The sequence below is a fragment of the Lepidochelys kempii genome, chromosome 1 (assembly GCF_965140285.1).
Source record: "Lepidochelys kempii isolate rLepKem1 chromosome 1, rLepKem1.hap1, whole genome shotgun sequence".
Taxonomy (NCBI): domain Eukaryota; kingdom Metazoa; phylum Chordata; order Testudines; family Cheloniidae; genus Lepidochelys; species Lepidochelys kempii.
The window spans coordinates 140,079,968-140,099,067 of record NC_136380.1 but is presented as its reverse complement, the minus strand read 5'-3'; the positions used below and the strand labels follow the sequence as shown (position 1 = coordinate 140,099,067).

Sequence of the window (19,100 nt, the reverse complement as noted above, 5' to 3'; positions counted from 1 at the left end):
CATAATCATTACCAATAGTACAGGCCACCTTACTGAGTGCTGTTTGGTACTTGGTTAAAAATAATTTAATCTTTCTGATATAGAAAATATTCAACATGTGTAAAGACTCAAGAATGGCCCTCTTAAGAACTCTTTGGCTGGACACGAAAATGAGCAGAGAAACAGTAAAAAGGATTAAAAAAATTTACACACACACACACACAGCCCTTTTTTGAAGGTACTCTTAAATTTCTGAAGGGGAACTCAAAAAGCCATGACTGAGAACCTCTAATCTTCATTGAGCTAAAGCAATCCTTCAATATCAGTAGCAGCACAATCAGAAATGTATATAATGGGATATTTATAGACAAGTGTAACAGGGTCAGCACCCACTTCTTGCAAGCGCCCCCCTGGTTAGGTGTGTCCACGGTCTTTAAACCAGTCCAGTCATGGTATAGGGCTGTATCCCTAGGACTTCCTCCCTGGAGACACTATCTTTCTGTGTCCCTCCCCAGGCTCAGTCCCTACTCAGTCCCAGAAGCCAGCCAGGACTTCTTTCATTACTCCTCCAGTCCCTTCCAGCAAACTGTCTTTGGCTTAGTCCTAACAGCCAGCCAGGAACACCTCTTGCTCCCCCAGTCCCTGCAAACAGACTTAGCTGTCCATAGTCCTGCTGTTCTTCCACCCAGGCATGCAATCCTTTATTCTCCAGCTCCAAAGAGCAACTAACTACTGCTCTGTTCTGCATCTCCTTTTTACGGGGCCCCCCTGGCCCCTGATTGGCCGTTCCAGCAGCCCCTTTGACTGGTTGCTTCCTTACAACCACTGTAGGACACTTGGAGGACCTCTCCACTGCTCCTTTCCTAGGGTATGGCAGAACCCTGAGGTCTCCACCAGGGGGCCTTTGGACCTAGTCCAGCCCATCATAGAAAGCAAAAGTTACATCCCTGAACTTTTTACACAGAGAAGATGGCAAAGACAAATTGCTTTATGTACAACACAATGACCTAGAAAAGTTGTCAAGAAAGGCTTTCTCGGTCATAATGAGTAGATAGCATCTCAGATAGCACAGTCCACCCAACATATTCAGAACCTCTACCTGCATCAGTGTGATATGTAATATGGGCTTTTCTAGATCATTAAGACTGGCCACTTTATTATTTATTATTGTTAATATTGCTCTCTGATCTTGCTTCATCTGTAACCACCCAAAAAGTCATGTGGGATAGCCCAAGACCAATAAGACCATGGAGGATATTGCATTATCCAAGTCATTCACAGTGGGGGAAAACATGCTGGAGCCAGCCAGCATAAAGAAACCAGTCTTGGTCCTTCAGTTCCCTTGACCCTGGTAGGAGATCTATAAGATGATCTAAAAGACCTTGAAGGTGATTCAGATTCCTTCAAAGAACGAAGAAGAAACATAGATTTCTACGGAATAGAGAGGAGTGGTCCCCACTGGGATTTGAGGTGGTCTGTGTAATGGAGACACCCGGAGGACCAACAAAACTGCGGGTCAAGGTGGTTGGAATTCAGACAAAGTGACTGCTACTGGCATAACAGGTGCTGAGTGCGTTAGTGATTTCAAAGACACCAAAGTTGCTTTAAGTAGAACCAGCTGGGGGGCAGACATAGAAGATCCCTCACCAACAAGAAGGGCTGCAGATAGAGAGTAGTGAAAGGGTAAACATTGGTACTGAGATAGACTTGATCGGCTGGAATGAGGGAGAGGGAGCCGGTAAGGGTGAAGACACCGGTCTCAACAGGTGGAATCAACTGTGCTGCCTCATACAAGAGCTGGTGAGTACCTAGATTTGTCGTGTCCTGAACTGGTACCAGACTTCCTGAAAAATTTTTTTTTAGGAGAAGACCAATACTTAGAGCACTTGTCAGCAACTGAATGCTTGGAGCGCTTCAAGGAGGTGAGTGGGGAGGGCGAAGGGTGACCTTTCTCATCAGACTTACACTTTGAATCATGGCAGTGGGAGGGGTGCTCCTCGTGGACTCTGAATCTGCTACCTCGGGGTCAGGGCTCAGTTCCGACATGGGACACATGGTCTTTCATAAGGTGAACTTTGAGGCAGAAATCCCTCTTTTTTGTGTCTTGGTGGTGAAGGAGGTACAAATAGGGCATTTTCCCCCTCACCTGGCCCTCACCAAGGCAAATCAAGTAGCTACTACTATGTACATTATAGGAATTTTGAAACACTGGCTAACTAATGCAAATACCATGGGGAACTCCAACTCTCCCCATGGACAGTGAGAAGGAACTGAAAGGGAAGTGGCAGACACACCCATTTTATGCCTTCATCTGAGAGCGTTTGGAGATATGGAGCACGTGTGACTCCTAGTGGTATTGCTGGCAAATATCTCTGACTCCAAGTGCCTTGAGTGCACATACACCTGCAATGGGACGTATATGTGCACAATCACTTGAAGGAGAACTTAAACGTGCCTAAGTTTAAAAATGTAAGTATTTTCAGTATCAGAATCTAAGGTTGGGATCTTAAAGTGGGCTTAAGGGACTTAAGTGACCAACTTCTGTTGATTTCTAATAGGAATTGAGCACTTAACTGCCAGAGTCTAGCACCACTAATCATACCTCATCTGAACTATACAATTAAGATTAAAGGTATTTTTAATACTCTACTGTCACACACCAATAATGGTGTTAGTTGTATTTTATGCATATCGATAATAGCCAAAATTACATAATGAACCTATGAACAGTGTGATGGTTCAGTAAGTACTGTTTACACATCATAGGGTAAGTTTTCAAAGCTATGTGGATTTGGTAGAGGTAAACACAGACATTCTGTTAACAGTTGAACACAGCTGAACAATTTCCAAAGTAGTGTGCAGGAAGTTTTGCATTAAGTCTCCATTAACATGAGCAGTAATTGTGAGATTAACCTGCCATAAACTACTTCAATAATGTAAATTAAACTCTGTTTTCTTCCAATGCTTGAGCAACTGCATTAAAGTAAAAATCCTGTGAATATGGAATACTTGGCATTCATTGGCACTCACACTTATTCTGTACCCCCTCAAAGAACATCAGCAATGATTAATGTATGCTCATATAAAATGCTGAACTATATTTTAAAGAGCTGAAATAACTTGAGAATACCAGAAAGAAACAAAATTAAGTTAACAGATTAAGATGCATCTCCTAAGAAACAACAACAACAAAAAAGTAAAGGCAAAATACAAAAATGTATGAAAATTTTAGAATACAGCACAGTTGTCATTGGAAAAAAAGTGAAAGACCTAGAGAACTATGGGCTAGATTCACAAAGAAACTTAGGTGTGGTGAAGCTTACGAGATCGGACCCCACAGACAAGTTAGGTGGAAAAATACTTATCTGCTCCCAGTTTGTGCATCGCGTTGGGCAAGCTTTGGGACTTAATCGTCTGGATGCCTGGCAGGGGGATGCAGCATGCATTCTCATAGGCAAAAATATAGATTCTAGAGAACTGTTACTGCAAAAATTTAAGCACTGAGCGATTTTAGGTGCCTCCGGGGCTCAGAGGCTGCTGAGCAGGGGTTTTGTGAATCCCAGTGGGGCCTGATTATGGGACTTAGGCTCCTAACTGCCACTTTAGGTGCCTATGTCCTTTTTGTGAATCTATCCCTGGGTGCCTGGCATGAACAGGCTCGGAGCAGGAAGTCTTGTAAAGCTACTTTTAAGTACTACCTTCTCATATGCACTCTTCAACCTTCACTCACGTCCAGAGCTCTAGTAAAGCTTCTTCACTGTAAATATTATCAGATTTTTTAAAAATAATTCAATTCTATCCAAAGACAATTTATAAATATTTTTCCATTTGAGATCAGCAATTCTGAGCATATAGGAGAGAAACTACATTGTTTCTTCTTTGGTTCTACTAGCATTATTGTTCACAAATTGCATTATTATGTGAACTTTGAGGGAAGATAAAAAGAACATGTTCACTATCTTCACAGGTTTCAGAGGAACAGCCGTGTTAGTCTGTATTCGCAAAAAGAAAAGGAGTACTTGTGGCACCTTAGAGACTAACCAATTTATTTGAGCATGAGCTTTCGTGAGCTACAGCTCACTTCATCTGATGAAGTGAGCTGTAGCTCACGAAAGCTCATGCTCAAATAAATTGGTTAGTCTCTAAGGTGCCACAAGTACTCCTTTTCTTTTTACTATCTTCACAGTCTCAACACTATTAATCTTTAAATTATTTTTATTTTTTCATTTTACAGTGGTTTACCAGTGATAGGTTTGGCCATCTGCATGGCTTGGTCATCTGTACTGGATGAACAATGGATGCGTTCCAAAGGATCTCCTGTATGGAGAACTTGCAGATGCTCAAAGGCCACTGGGACAATTGAGACTCGGGTTGAAGAGGGACTTAAACTTTTCAGCATTGATACCACAAGCTGGGCAGATGCAGCTAGCAACAGGCCACACTGAAGGGTTGCACTAAACTAGGGAGTCAAAGGGGCTGAAGAGAGGGCAGGAAAGTGAAGAGAACAAATAGGAAAACACAGCAGATCTCATACGCTAGTCCGGCACTGTGATACTGTAGCATGACCCACAGTAACTGAACTGCTTTGGTGCTTACACCATTGTCTTTCGAGACTGGTGGTTGCCTGCTGTCAGTGTCAGGGTTACATTTTTTATAGAAAGTCTGCTATGTGATCTCAGAGCACACCTTAGATGGATTAATCCATTGTAGCCAAGGCTATAGTTCAACAAGATGCAAGAGGATCTCCAGAAGGGGCCACCATTTTGCCAAAAAGGAGCATTTTTAGAACAAACTGAACCTCATTCAGATTCTACTCTCCAAGAACTTGCTTAAGATGAGAGTCCAGGTGGAGAGTACTCCTGTCTTCAAATGGAATAACTGACATCTGGTAGCCTCTTGAACAAGGAGCCACTAGAGAGACGTATGTTGTCAGATCTGTGAGAGAAGGTGACACAGAATCTAGAAACTATTTCCCATTAGGGATTTTTCCAATTCTGTCACCTGCATGTACCTCAACTTACTTATGGGACGATGTTTACAGAGCCCTACACTGTCAGCCCTGTTTTCTGTGAGGAGTAATCGCCTCTGTTTAGATCTTGGGACCTTCGTTAACATCTTTAGGGTGGGCATTGGCTTGTTTCTGCTCCCATGCTGCTTTCCTGGGGTCTTTAAGATGCGACATCTGTCTTCTTCCTCAGGCAGGGTGGTAGAGAGGCCACCCATTGCTCCTCAAGGCCCAGATGTAACAGGGTGTCCGGAGCCAGGAACTAACTCAGCACCCTGTCACTCTAACATCCACCAGACGAGCTAGAGCTGAGGGGTAATTGATGGAGATGCAACCCCAGCAGCTAGGATTATATAATAAAGACAGGAAGGAGTGTGGAAAAGCCGCAGGGAGCCTGAAGGATGGCTGACGTACACAGGACTCGATGCTGCTAGTACTATTCCTTAGAAGCAAGTGGGGAAGCTGCTATTGATTGTAAATATAGCTATAAACAACACTACAGGCCGTGGCCTGCTGGAGGAATACAATAAAACATGGAGACAGTGAAGGAGACCTGGAATTGTTGAGGTGAATGACTGAGGCTGAAAGGATGTTCAGGGGATCAGTCTATGGCACCACTGAAGGGAAAAAGTTATGTGGAGGGAGAGGAGCATATTATCGGAATGTCTAAAATACTGCTGTAAGCGCCCATCCTAGACAGGAAGATGGTGCATGATGGTGGTAAGTACATTAAGGTAATGTGGGGTTTCCTGAAACCTAGAGATGGATGGATGAATTTCTTCTGAGAATTTCACAGACTAGTCTGGCACCTACTCTTGTGAATGGATCATGCTGGCCTGGCTTGTGTACAAGATCTGCATATTCCCAATATATGCATCGTATAATTATTAACCTCTAAAGAGCATCTTTACGAGGACTTCAGTTTCTTAAAAGCACTTTGGTGGCATGGGACAAAATTAATTCTATATTTAAGTGTTTCATGCTGTTCAAAAGGGAAGCTGTACCACCGCTATGAAACTATTGAATAAGCATATAGTGTATATGCAGTTGGAAAAGATGTCAACATTCCACTCAGGAAAGAGCTACTCCAGCTCTCTTGCCTATCTAAGGCTTCCCATCTGTGAATTACTAAATATCATAATAATTAACATTTTTACAGCACTTTGCATGTTCAAAGCACTGTACAGATATTACCTCATTAATTCTCACATGACCCCTGTTTGGTATGTAAGTATTATTCTTCCAATTTAACAAATGGGGATAAAAAGAGGCAGTTACTTGCCCAAGGACAACCAGTAAATCACTGGCCCAGGATTAGGACATAGGTCCTCATTAAACCCAGCCCTATGCTAATCGCATTAACATCACACCGTCTTTCTGAATTTTGAGTTTTTAAATCTACAAAATAAATATACTTTATTCCATTCCTTAGTGTAACATTTTACAATGCATTAATCCAATAAAGTTTATGTTGGATGGCTGGAACTGAGGTGAAGCAGGATAGTACTTTACACTGTGGAAAACTTTTAACGTATTATCTTTGTACTCACGTGTAATACTTCAGATTAGAGCAGAAATTCATCATTCTGAATAATATTAAATTGACAGAATGGCTGCAGATGTCAAGACAACCAAAACTAAATTGTAATAAACCACAAACAAGACCTCTAGACACGAGCTGTGGGAGATAACACAGTAATTGCAAATATAAAACTCTTTTGGTATCTTGCCATGTAGAGAACCGACTGTTTGAGCTAGAGATAAATTCAGTCTCCTAGTCTAAACAATCGCTTAACTGGAGTGTACACTCTAACCTGCCAAAAATGTCATAGCAATGATGTAAAGAATTTTAAGTGATAATATACACATCTACACATGCAATAGTGTAACCATAATGCAATTTTATTTATGAATCCATGACCTCCTAAACCCATCCCTTACTTTTTTAGGTGGAAGTGCTCAGAATAAATAAGAGAATATATAAAACCTGAGGGAAAAAGGTCTAAAATATTTATTTTCTACTGAACAATGGTTTAAATACCACATCAACAGAAGACTGAAAGAAAAGGTTTTGGGTCAGTCTCCCTTACCCGCAGCCCATGGAAACGAGGATTGCTGTAGAAAAGCTTCATCTGCTCTGACGGAAGTGGTCCCAGCACCTTCTGAATTGTAAAAAGCTGGTCAATTTCACTTTCTCCAGGAAACAGTGGCTGCCCATCACTAAGTTCCCCAAGAATGCAGCCTACAGACCACATATCCACAGACTTCCCATAGGGGGCTCTGAAAAGCAAATACAATAATGTTCACACTAATCAACAAAAATATCTTCTTGACAATCTAACTATTTGCATTTATTAACTAACTTTTAGTCTATATTCAGCTTACTTGTAGCAGGAAAAATAAATTTGATACTTGCTTCTCTAGGCTCTCCATTTACAAAGTGGGTTCTCTAACTGCACTGCAGTCTGAGAAGGCAAGACCAGACTTAGCAATTACCCTTGAGGACTTTCCTTTCTTTTCTGGAAAACTCACCAATAAAGAACATTTTCAAAGCAGAAAAATGGACATTACTCTAATGTTCAAAGTTAAGCTAACACAAACATCTCTTGATCTTTCCTGTCTACAGAGCATAGCTGAATATAATATAATTGAATCAATTCTTTTCTTATTCTGTGGAAAAAGGTGAGTGAGAACGGTGAAACTGGCTATTAAGAGAACAGAAATTGTCAAGTATCAAATTGCTTTCTTATCCAGGCTCAGGACTCCTAAGAAAGAATTTTAATATCAATGAATCCCAAGGGGAATCCTCCAATAGCTATTTTCAAAGTTGAAAAAAAAATGGTTAAGGAAACATTTCAGGTATCATAGCATACAGAACTCTCCCACTAGAGGCAAAAGTCCAGAAAGGCACATTAGTCTCATACACGTGTCTGGTAAACATACAAGCAGATGACCAAGTTGATGTCTGGCAGATCTCTTCAGAGGACAAGACTTTTCAGCCCTGGATGTAGCTAATCCCTTATTTGATAGTCTCTGATCTTCCTTCTAAGATGTTGCTCCTTTGTATCACATACTACTTCAATTCAATACTTCCGAAATCTAGCAACTCCTTTAGACGTTTTTTGGCCTCTTAGTGCTGGTGGTACAAAAACAAACAAAGCGGCTCATTTTCTGTGTACTTGAATTCATGCAAGGTGGATTTTAATTGCTTTGTGGACATGCAGCATATGACACTCTCTTTTGGATATTAATGTTTTGAACAGATTGTATGGAGAACTCTCCTGAGATCTGAAACAACAAACTTTTGGTATAAAGGCAGAACTGAGAAAGACTACTTTGTCATCGCTCTTCCTTTTCAGCACTGGAATCTGAGCGCTCACATTCTGTTTTAAAGGGTATCTTATACTTGACTAGCTTGATTGTCTCAAGGTTGAGAAGTCATTAAGAATTGGGAGCCCTAACAGATTCTGTTCTAAATCTGTTCCCTTTTCTCATGGATCAGTAACTGGTTAAAAGACAGGAACCAAAGGATAGAATTAAATGGTCAGTTTTCACAATGCAGAGAAGTAAATAGCAGTGGTTCCCAAGGACCTGCACTGGGACCAGTGCTAAATGATGTGGAAAAGAAGGTGAACAGTGAGGTGACAACATCTGCAGATAATACAAAATTACTCAAGATAGTTAAGTCCAAATATGACTGTGAAGAGTTACAAAGGGATTTCACTAAGCTGGGTGACTGGGTGACAAAATGGCACATGAATGTCAATGTTGTTAAGTACAAAGTAATTGCACAGTGGAAAAAATAATCCCAATTATACATACAAAATGATGGGGTTTAAATTAGCTCTTATCACTCAAGACAGATCTTGGAATCATTGTGGATTAGCTCTCTTAAAACACCTGCTCAAAGTGCAGCAGCAGTGAAAAAAGCTAACAATGTTAGGAACCATTAGTAAAGCAATAAATTAGGAAACAGAAAATATACTAATGCAACTATATAAATCCATGGTACGCCCACAATTTGAATACTGCCTGCAGTTCTGGTCACCCCATCTCAAACAAGATATATTAGAATTGGAAAAGATACAGAGAAGGGCAACAAAAATATTAGGGGCATGGAACTGTTTCCATATGAGGAGACATTAAAAAGACTGGGACTGATCATCTTAGAAGAGATGACTAAGGGGTGATATGAGAGAGATCTATAAAATCATGATGTGGAGAAAAAGTGTTACTTACTCTCTCACAACACAAGAACAAGAAGTCACTGAATAAAATTAATAGGCAGCAGATTTAAAACAAACAAAAGAAAGTACTTCTTCACATAAAACACAGTCAACCAGTGGAACTCATTGCTAGGGGATGTTGTGAAGGCCAAAAGTATAACTGGGTTCAAAAAAGAATGAGAAGTTCCTGGAAGATAGGTTCATCAATGGCTATTTGCTAAGATGGTCAGAGATGCAAACCTATGCTGCAGGTGTCGCTAAACCTCCAACTTCCAGCAGTTGGGACTAGATGACTGAGTGTGGCTCACTCAAAATTGTCCTGTTCTGTTCCTTCCTCTGACACATCTGGTGCTGTCCACTGACAGGATACTGGGCTAGCTAGACCACTGGTCTGACCCAGCATGGCTGTTATGTTCTTCCTTACTTTGATGATTGAATCTTACATTGTGGGTTGCTGAGAGTCAGTTACTTCATTCTGGTGCCCTTTGTGAGGGAAGGGCTAGAGGGTTACTTGCAGAGACAGCTTTGGCCCTGTGATGCTAGACTGATAGCGCCCGATTCCACCTGGGCAGGTCCCACGGGGAAGCCTTGCTTGAGAACAGGCCCACTGAGCTCAGCCTACTCCAAGGGTGGGGAGCTAGAAAAAATGAAGGAGGAAGCCAAAGGTGCATGGACAGGTTGTGTTCCAGAAGTTGCCATGAGACAGTGTGATGCTTTCACTTAGCAGGACAGGGGAGCACCACTAAGAAAAATTACTTATCCCAGCTGGAGAACAGTGTTGACAACAGCCCAAGGATGGCAAGTCAGAGCATGATGAAGCTCCTTAAAGGCAGATGAGGGATGGCCCTGCTGGTGTCTTGTCTCTGGCGCTGGCGGGGCTTGGTGCTACTGAAAATGTAATACATGGAGCTACTGGAGCTGCCTGGGTCACTGATTCCTCTTGCTGACCTAGCAGAGACACTTCCCATGCATCTCCGCTCCCCAGACCTGATGCTGGAATTTCTTAATGTCATTTGTTTTTGTGATGCTGCTAGTACATTCAGACTGGGAGAAGGGTGGGAGCCAAAGGAGGGCTAGTGCTCTTGTCCCCACTGCAATCTGCATCAGATTGCTAGGCACAACTTCCAAAGATAAGACGCTTCTCCTGTTGGTGCCTGTAGGGCAGGGGTTCTCAGACTGGGGGTCAGTCTCCACCCCAAACCCCGCTTCTCCTCCAGCATTTATAATGGTGTTAAATAGATAAAAAAGTGTTTTTAATTTATAAGGGGGGTTGCACTTAGAGGCTTGCTATGTGAAAGGGGTCACCAGTACAAAAGTTTGAGACCCACTGCCGTAGGGGGTATAGGGCAGCTGTGGAGTTCCCAGAGCAGAGCAGCTTTTGAGAGCAAAAGCTGTACAACTCCCCTGTTTGGCAATGCTGTAGGGTAAATGAGGACAAGGAGCACCTTTTCTCCCTGGGCTTTTCCTCAGCAGGCTGGTCCCCCATGTGAAGCCTCAGGCTAGGCAAGGAGTAGGGAAGGCTGCTTCATGTTATGGAGCAAGATTCCTCTACAGCTGGAAAATGAGTTAAAACCCCCTGTAAGTCCGTAACAGTTTATCTTCCTTGTAAACAGGAGCAATGGGAAGAAAAATTCTGGACCCAGACTGGCAGTTTAATAGATTTTTCATTGTGTGCTGTAGGTCAAAAGGACTGAAAAATTGCCCATCTGCAGTAAAGCAGCAGATTAAATGGGGACATTTTCCAATAGCAAAAGTCAAGCCTCCACCTGCTGACTGACAGGTGAGATCCTGCCTCCTCAAACTGCAGAACAGAGGAAACTATATAGGAACAGTGAGCCTGGATTAGAGAAAGAACTCCTACACATTACACAGACCAACAGGCCTACGCACAGTGCACAGAATGCAGATTGTGCTTCCAGACACTAATTCAGCTGGTCTCTCAGGACGGTATGTCTTTAAACATGCTACTATTTGTCAATAATTTATAGCCCCCAAAAGATACAATGTATTTCACTAAAAGTTACCTGAAGCTCTTTAAAGTAAGTAGATTTTGGATAATGTATTAATAATTGGATACTGTACAATAATGTTTCCTTCCCCTTATGAAAAAGTTAAGTATTTTCCATTTTTATGCACACAGATTAAATGAACACACAAACCTCTTTAAAATTATAATATTCTCCAGTTTTAAAGAGTACAAATATTTAATATTTCTGCACAGAATATGGCTGCAAAGGAACACGTGTTACATTGCACCAAAGAAAACATAGCTTTAAAACAAAGTATCAGCAATAGCTAAAGATCACAGTGTCAAACACATTTATAATAGATACTCTCTTCTATACAAGCTAATTCAAAGTTTATGTCTATACTGTGCACCAAGACTTTATGCTGTATTTTCCTGTGATAGCTGAACACTTAAAAATTAAGGGTCAATTTACATTAAGAATGCACAGTATATTACTGTCAAAAGTTACACTTCATCACTTTCTTCCTTCAAAGCCTACTTACTAATATACAAAGACTTATTAAAAAAACAACCCGTCGTGTTATATAACTAAAAAGCCACTTTTTATTCTCTTTTGTAACTTATTTCATGCAGCACTTTCATAGAATCTTGATAATACATCTCTACAAGCTGACAAACTGATATTTCCCTCGTTTTGTTTAATGACAACCATTGTGCATATAATGATTTATTATGCCACTGTCATTGTGCACCAGTAACAAAAGTCCTACAGTAATGTCAGCACAGCTCTGGAAATAGTGGGATGAATTTATTAAAAGGGTAATGACTTTGTTTCAATTTTGACATATACAAGAAATTTCTACTATCTTTTTATAAAATTTCAACAAATGGTTCCAAGAAGATCCGTTTTTTGGTGGTTCTGAATACTTGCAACTCTCATTTAGCTTATTAGGAGTTGTGTGTACTCAGACCCTATAGTGACCAAATCTCTGTATTTGTAGAATATACAGCACATACAGATAATAGCATAATTTGATCATCCTGAAGTGCTTTATTCACCTTCAATATGGGAAACTTTCAGCAGAAACTGACGTAAAGGAAAGAATACAATAGATATCTCAGGGATTTCTTTTTCTTTTCTTTTTAAATATGGGGTTTTCTAGAGAATGCATCACTACTGTATTTGAGCATCTAAGGGCGCGTCACCCCATCGCCCATGATTCAGTGACTACCAAGAAGTTCAGAGCCTACCTGAATAGCAACTGCAAAACAATTTTTCCCAAAGCTTGCATCAGATCTGGAAGCAGCTGTGATGGTATAATGTTGAATAAAGGTATGTATGGAGCCCCACAGATGTCCAAAACAGAAGTGTCTTGTAAGAAGGCTACAGAAGTAGCTCGCACTCTTGTGGAACAAGCTAGCAGTTTTTCCAGCAAGGGAAGGTCACTCTATAAATTGCCCTGTTCTGTTCATTCACTCTGAGGCATCTGGCACTGACCACTGTCAGAAGACAGGATACTGGGCTAGATCGACCATTAGTTTGACCAAGTATGGCCACTCTTATGCCCGCTACCTCTTAGGATGGTGTAACATGTTGTAGTTCACCTAGTTTGGCCTTTCATTCTACTGGTATAAGAAGCAAAGAGGAGAGGAGATGCTCAAAAAGGCTTCATTCTATCTAAACAGAATGCCTGTGCTCAATCACATCTAATGCATGAAAATTCTGTTTATCCCTACTGGAGTGTGGTTTAAGAAAAAATACAGGTAAGTATATCATTTGGTTTAGATGATAGGCCAATATAATTTTCATCAAAATCTTTGGATGTGGTCTTAAGGGCACTTTAGATTTGACGAACTGCATGTATGGAGGGCCTGCCGTCAGTACTTGTTCTCCCACTGTTCTGGCTGATAGTAGTGCAACAAGAAAAGCAATCCTCTGAGAAAGGTGAGATAGAGAGCAATTAGCTAGAGCAGTGGTTTTCAATCTGTGGCTCACAGACCCCTGGGGGTCCGCAGACTATGTCTAAGATTTCCAAAAGGGTCTGCACCTCTATAAGACATTTTTATGGATCTGCAAATGAAAAAAGATTGAAAATCACTGAGCTAAAGGCTCAAATGGTTGCCAACACTGTGATTAAGTCCCAAATGGGAATTGCATTTTTACAGGGGCATTATTAGAGACAAATACCACCTTTAAGGAACCTAACTACAATTGGATTAGAAAATAATGACTTTCCATCCACTGGAAGATGAATGGCTATCTCAACTGAAGATGCAATAAGTACTCCAGAATGTCCTGAATCTTAGCAAACAATGGCTGAATACTTCTGCCAGCTGACCAGATTGAAAATCTCTTATATTTAACCAAGTAAGCGGACCTTGTAGATTGCTTTCCACTACTAAGCAGGACGTTTTGGACTGCAGTCAAAGAAGCCCTATTTACTTGATCTAGCCATTCAACAGCCAAGTCACAAGCCTTGGGATCAAGTGGGATCAAGTGCCAAATCCAAATGTGATGTTGCAACAACAGGCTGGGACAGGTGGTAGAGGTCATCGGGGTTAGACAGAGGCTGTAGAGGTCCAAAAACCAGCACTGCCTCAGCCAATCCAAAGCAATGAGTATTATCCTGGCCTGGTCCTGCTTCAACTTGAGAATGATCTAAGGAATAGGGGGGTATGAGGAAACACGTACATGAGGTCCGGGACACACTTCAGCAAGAAGTGAGCCCAAGAACAAAACTGATGGCATTTCTTTTTGTGTCTTATAGCAAACAGATCGAATGATGGGATAACCCCAATTCTGAAAATGATCATTCATACTCTACTGTTGAGGAACCATTCGTGATTGCAGTAAAGGAATCTGCTGAGATGATTGGCCAAATTATTCTGAGAGCCCAGTGAGTAAGCAATCATCAGGGAGATACTTTCCCTGATGCAAAAGTACCACAGCTTCATCATCATTTGACAGAGCTGACTGGATCAAGCCCTTCCTTGCCTGTTCACATAATACATCATGGTCCTATTGTTCATGAGAAGCCAGGCAGACCTTGGACATGGGAAGAGAAGGCGTGGCAGGTACTGAAAACCGCTCAGAGCTCAAGCATGTTGATGTTCAGAGATGCCTCTCATTCTGTCCATACCTCCTAGACTTGCAAGGAGTCCAAATGTGCCTCCCAACCTGATTTTGAAGCATCCATAGCTATGGTCATCATTGGGGGTGGGTGAAAAAGGGAATGCTTCTGCAAATATTGTTATGATCCTGCCACCACTCTAGGGATCTCAGAACCATTGGGGGAACCCTGGCCAACTTGTTTAGCAAATGGAAATTTGGTCAATAGACTTTAGCCAAACATGGAGAATGTGCACATGCAGCCTTCCATATAGTAGTACGTAAACAGATGAAGCCATGTAGCCCAAGAGTCTCAAACATATCTAGACCATAATGGTTAGGTGGAATTTAAGGGACAAAGTTGGTGAATTACTTGAAACCTCTCTTGAGGAAAAAAGGCCATTGATTTTGTAGAATTAAGTAGCAACCCAATGATTGTGTCTGAAGTAACATAGATTTTCTCTATTTAGCGAGACCCAGATGATCAAAGAGATACGGGAAGACATGAATGTGATGGGGAGCTTTGGTTTCTGATTTGCCCCAAACTAACCAACCATCTGTGTAAGGGAAGATGTGACGCCCTTTCCTCCCCAAATAGGCAGCTCACCACTTGATAAATAAATGTAGGGCCAAAGCCATTTTGAAGAAAAGCACCCTGTACCGATAACGTTGAGTCCAAAGAACAAATCTCTGGAACTTCCAGAGGTTTGGTAGCATTGCCAAGGATCTTCTCAGAGATCCTTCCTACCGCACGAGCAAAGCAAGGCAGAAGATTCTGGAAGTGAACCTAACTGATGGAGGGTTTTCACTTTGTGGAACATTGGTCCATCTATAGGGAGAGGGGGGCTTTATAGTTTAGATAGCCTCCAACTCTGTAGAAGGGAAACCGATCTCTTTGGGGGCAGGCTGGGTAGAGTAGTCAGGAGGGTGTTAAACTAATGGCAAAAGTGGAGGGTAAAAAGAGAGAAGGTATGATCACTCAGAATAATATTGAGATGTTCAGAAGAAACTTAATCAAGGAACCAAAGGACATGGAGAAGAAATTCTTTAATTACCTGAGTAACAAACAAGAGGAACTGGAATTGCTGATTTATGAACATAAATTCAATCTGGTAGCCATTACTGAAACCTGGTGGGATGATTCCTATGATTGGAACATTTAAATCAGTGGTTATAACCTATTTAAGAAGGATTGAATGGACCAAAGGGGTTGGGGAGTAGCATTCTACATAAAAAATGGCATTATATGTTTTCGGGTCACTGATAACTCAGAAGAAAATTACCTTGAATGCTTATGGATCAATGTCCTGACAGATAAAATACAATATGGGGTATTAGTTGGTGTCTGCTATAGACCACCAAATCACACTAGGGAACAAGATGACTGCTGCCTTACACACCTACCTGCAGTGTGTAGGGGAAAAAAAGCTGTGAGATCATGAGCTGTGAGACTTCAATCTGCATGACAGATACTAATGGTCTCATGCTGCCAGTTCTAAATCAGCCTTGGAATTTCTGAACATTACGGACACCAATTTCCTAACTCACAAAGTGTTGTAGCCAAAATGGGGGATTTCTTTATTAGACCTTGTCTTAACCAGATAAAAATGAATTGCCCACAGAGCTGAAAATTAAAGGTAATTTAGATACAAATGATCATGACTTGATCACATTTGTAATGTGCAAGCAGAATAAAGTCCAGACTGTTAACATATATATTTGGTGCTTTAATAGGGCCAATTTCACAAAGTTGAAAACAATTATGAGCCAGATCAGTTGGAAGGAAGAATTTAATTAGAATGGTATGGCACTAGTAACGTCCCATCTTGGCACCAGGGAGCCATGGGATGAAGGCCTCGCTCTACCCTGGGCACTAGAAGAATGCCTGTAATGTTTGGAGTCCCTTCTTGATGTAGAGGGGACTCTTTCGGACTTGGAATGGTTCCTGTCCATTTTTATGGGTTCTCATTCATGGAGAGTCCATACAGGAGGAGGAGGAGGAGTTTGAGTTCAAGGGCCTGTCCGAGATCATTGCTACCTCAGAGGCTGGTTGTGGGGCTGGATGCTGAAGGCCCCAGTGCCGAAGTGAGCCTCTCTAGAGAGCTATTTTTTTGTTTTGTTTTTTAAACAAAAACAAATACCGCACCTCTCTTTGATATGCCCATCACCAATGCATAAGAGACAGCTCACATGGGTATCACTGATTAGGATAGCTACCTCACACAATGAACAATGTTTGAAGCCTGGTGATGGCATGCCATTGATCTCTCCCCTAATACTAGCTAAACTAATACTAACTAGTGGATACGACTGCTAAACTATAACTAACTATAAAGAATGAACTGCAAAAACAAATACTGGAAAAAATTGCTAACTGCACAGTAACTGTGAGATAAACCAGACAGGGAGCTTCAACTCAGGCCACAGGTGGTGAGATGGAACTGAGGGAGGGTTGGGGCACACCACCCCTAAATAGACTTGGCTGAAGCCACGAGGTGGCATAGGGCATGCATACATGCTTCCCAGTAGGTGCTGCTGCAGAAAACTCTCCAGCTCTGGTTGCGTGCACCTGAGCTGAATACATGTGTGAACAACTCAAAGAAGAACTATTACCTGAACTCTGGCTGCTTGGGGCCTGTGGCAAAGTTACTGCCCCAATAGGCCTCCTGGCTGGCTGTGATGAGGCAGCAACTTTTGCCTCAGTTTCCTCCTCTGTCTTTTGACCTATTCTATTGTAGGAGTGTCCTGACCCTCAGGCCAGACCACTTGGTAGAATCCGGCCTCTTCTGGGGCCAGAAAGTCCTTTGCCAAAGTCTAACAGTAACGTATACAAAAACCAAACCTATAGCTCAACTCGGCTCAGCTGGCAGCCACCTTGTCACAGGCATATGTCTGCTGCTGTAGACTGTCTTCCTGTGCCTTAATCCACCCTACAACACAGGGGTTGGTCCACTCCCCTCCTTATTCAGGGGCTCGGGCAGGCTCCAGCTCAGCCTCCAGCTCACCCCTGGAGAAGCTTGTCTGGTCTCTCCTTTTTCCTTCTGAGCCTTCCTTCAGGCTGCTTCTCACAACTGAGGAGTGGAGGAGTTCCCTCTAGGGTTCCTCTCCCCAGATGTGCTCTTTGTTTAAACATACCCTGCTCTCCCCTAGCTATTTCTAATTAATTCTGGTCCACCTGTGAGCAAGCAAGTTAACTGACCTCTCAAGCCCATATTAAACTTTTTCACATCACATCACAGAGCCTTATGTGAAATGAACCGATAGCCTGCCGCCACGCTTCTTCATGGAACTGTGTCTTCCTGCTCAACAAAAAGACACGCTTAAAACTGACACCTTGCTTATTAGCCATCTCTGCAGTGCTGGCAAAGATGAAATGGAGGCTGAACTACACTCTCAAGCCAGAGTGGTGGGATCCCCCTCAGGGTGAGGCGTGTTAGCAGTACGGTGTGGAGCACGCTCTGTGCTGTATCCATTCTGTGGCTAACAAAACGTTTCACACTCCAGGTCTGTTAATCCAGTACCTTTCACGACCACTAAATACCTTTTTTTAAAAATAAAGAGAAGGTTTAAAATATAGTTATGATAATTTACTAATATGTAAACCTGAATAAAGATAGCAATTTGTTCAAAATATGCTATCATATCATAGCATCAAGTCACCTTACAAGAAGAATAATCCAAAGTAATTAACGAGACATAATTAAATCAATTTATTAACCAACTACCATATCCAATGGTAAATCTTCACAAAAGTACTTGAGTAAATGCATTGGATTATTCAAGATTTAGATCTCAGAGCTATTACTTCTGGAAAGTGTACTTACCCAAGCAAGAGTTCAGGTGAACGGTACCACCTGGTGGCCACATATTCTGTATAGTTTGCATTGCTTCCTTCTGATAGATTCCGAGCAAAGCCTGCAAAAAAGATAATACAAAAGATTATGTCTCCACCTAAATGAAGATTTACATACTACTATTGATTATTGTATTAAAGGTCAAATCAATTTTTCATATCGGATTTAAAATGAATGCCTTAAATAAGTATTAAGTCTAACTGATTAGTATTATATATTTCATTGTTATCCTATTGCTTTTTAAATATATGCCTGTGTTCATGTATTGGTGAAAACATGTGTTTCTGTTTCACTGACAAGTTCAACTGGCGTCTGTCCCACAGAGGTCTATGCTCTTGAGTCTTCATCAGCATGGAACATTGTTGGGTTGGTTAAATGGCCTCTCAGGAGATTGCACCAGCTATATTCAAATTTAGGTACCAAGTCTTATTGTGGAATCCCCTATGCAGCAGGAAAAAATATGGATCTGTAAAAGAAAGTTAGAGCTCTAACATACTCAGTGAGTAGCGGGATCACCAATAAGTAGTTCTCTCACGGCTTCTAGACACACAGATTACGACTATGGTGCAGAAGGTCTTCAGTCTTTGGCTGGTCAAATGACTCCATCTACTCCTTTCACATGAGAACCTTGCCACACTGATTCATGCATTGGTCACCTTCATGTTAGACTACTACAACTTACTAGGTTGAATATAACCACCACCCAAAAACTACAACTCCTGTAGTATGCAGCAGCCATCAAAGGCCAGGACAAACACTTCATAGGCTGCTCAGCACACAACACCAGCTTCCTATCTGCTTGACAACCAAATTTAATATAAAGGCTCTTAATGGATTAGGATCAGAGTCTGCCACAGGCCATTAGTGTTTGTTTAGCACCAACATCACACTATATATTTGCAACCACACAAAGATAGTACCTGTAAGCAAGAGTTTCCAAAACAGACACAAAGAGGAT

The 19,100-nt window shown here is 41.6% G+C and overlaps 1 protein-coding gene across 4 annotated transcripts in view; it reads right to left on the bottom strand.

The window, feature by feature from the left end:
* CDKL5 (cyclin dependent kinase like 5) overlaps positions 1 to 19,100 on the bottom strand; it is a 215,503-nt gene that overhangs the window by 39,894 nt on the left and 156,509 nt on the right. For 3 of the 4 annotated variants that reach the window (XM_073356542.2, XM_073356532.2, XM_073356562.2), the window contains 2 exons: positions 18,113 to 18,203; positions 7,075 to 7,264 (listed from right to left, as the gene is read on the bottom strand). In XM_073356542.2, coding sequence (XP_073212643.1) covers positions 7,075 to 7,264; positions 18,113 to 18,203 — 281 coding nt within the window. Of the gene's footprint in view, positions 1 to 7,074; positions 7,265 to 7,927; positions 8,093 to 18,112; positions 18,204 to 19,100 lie in introns of those variants that run through there. The other variant, XM_073356572.2, reaches the window with a different exon arrangement.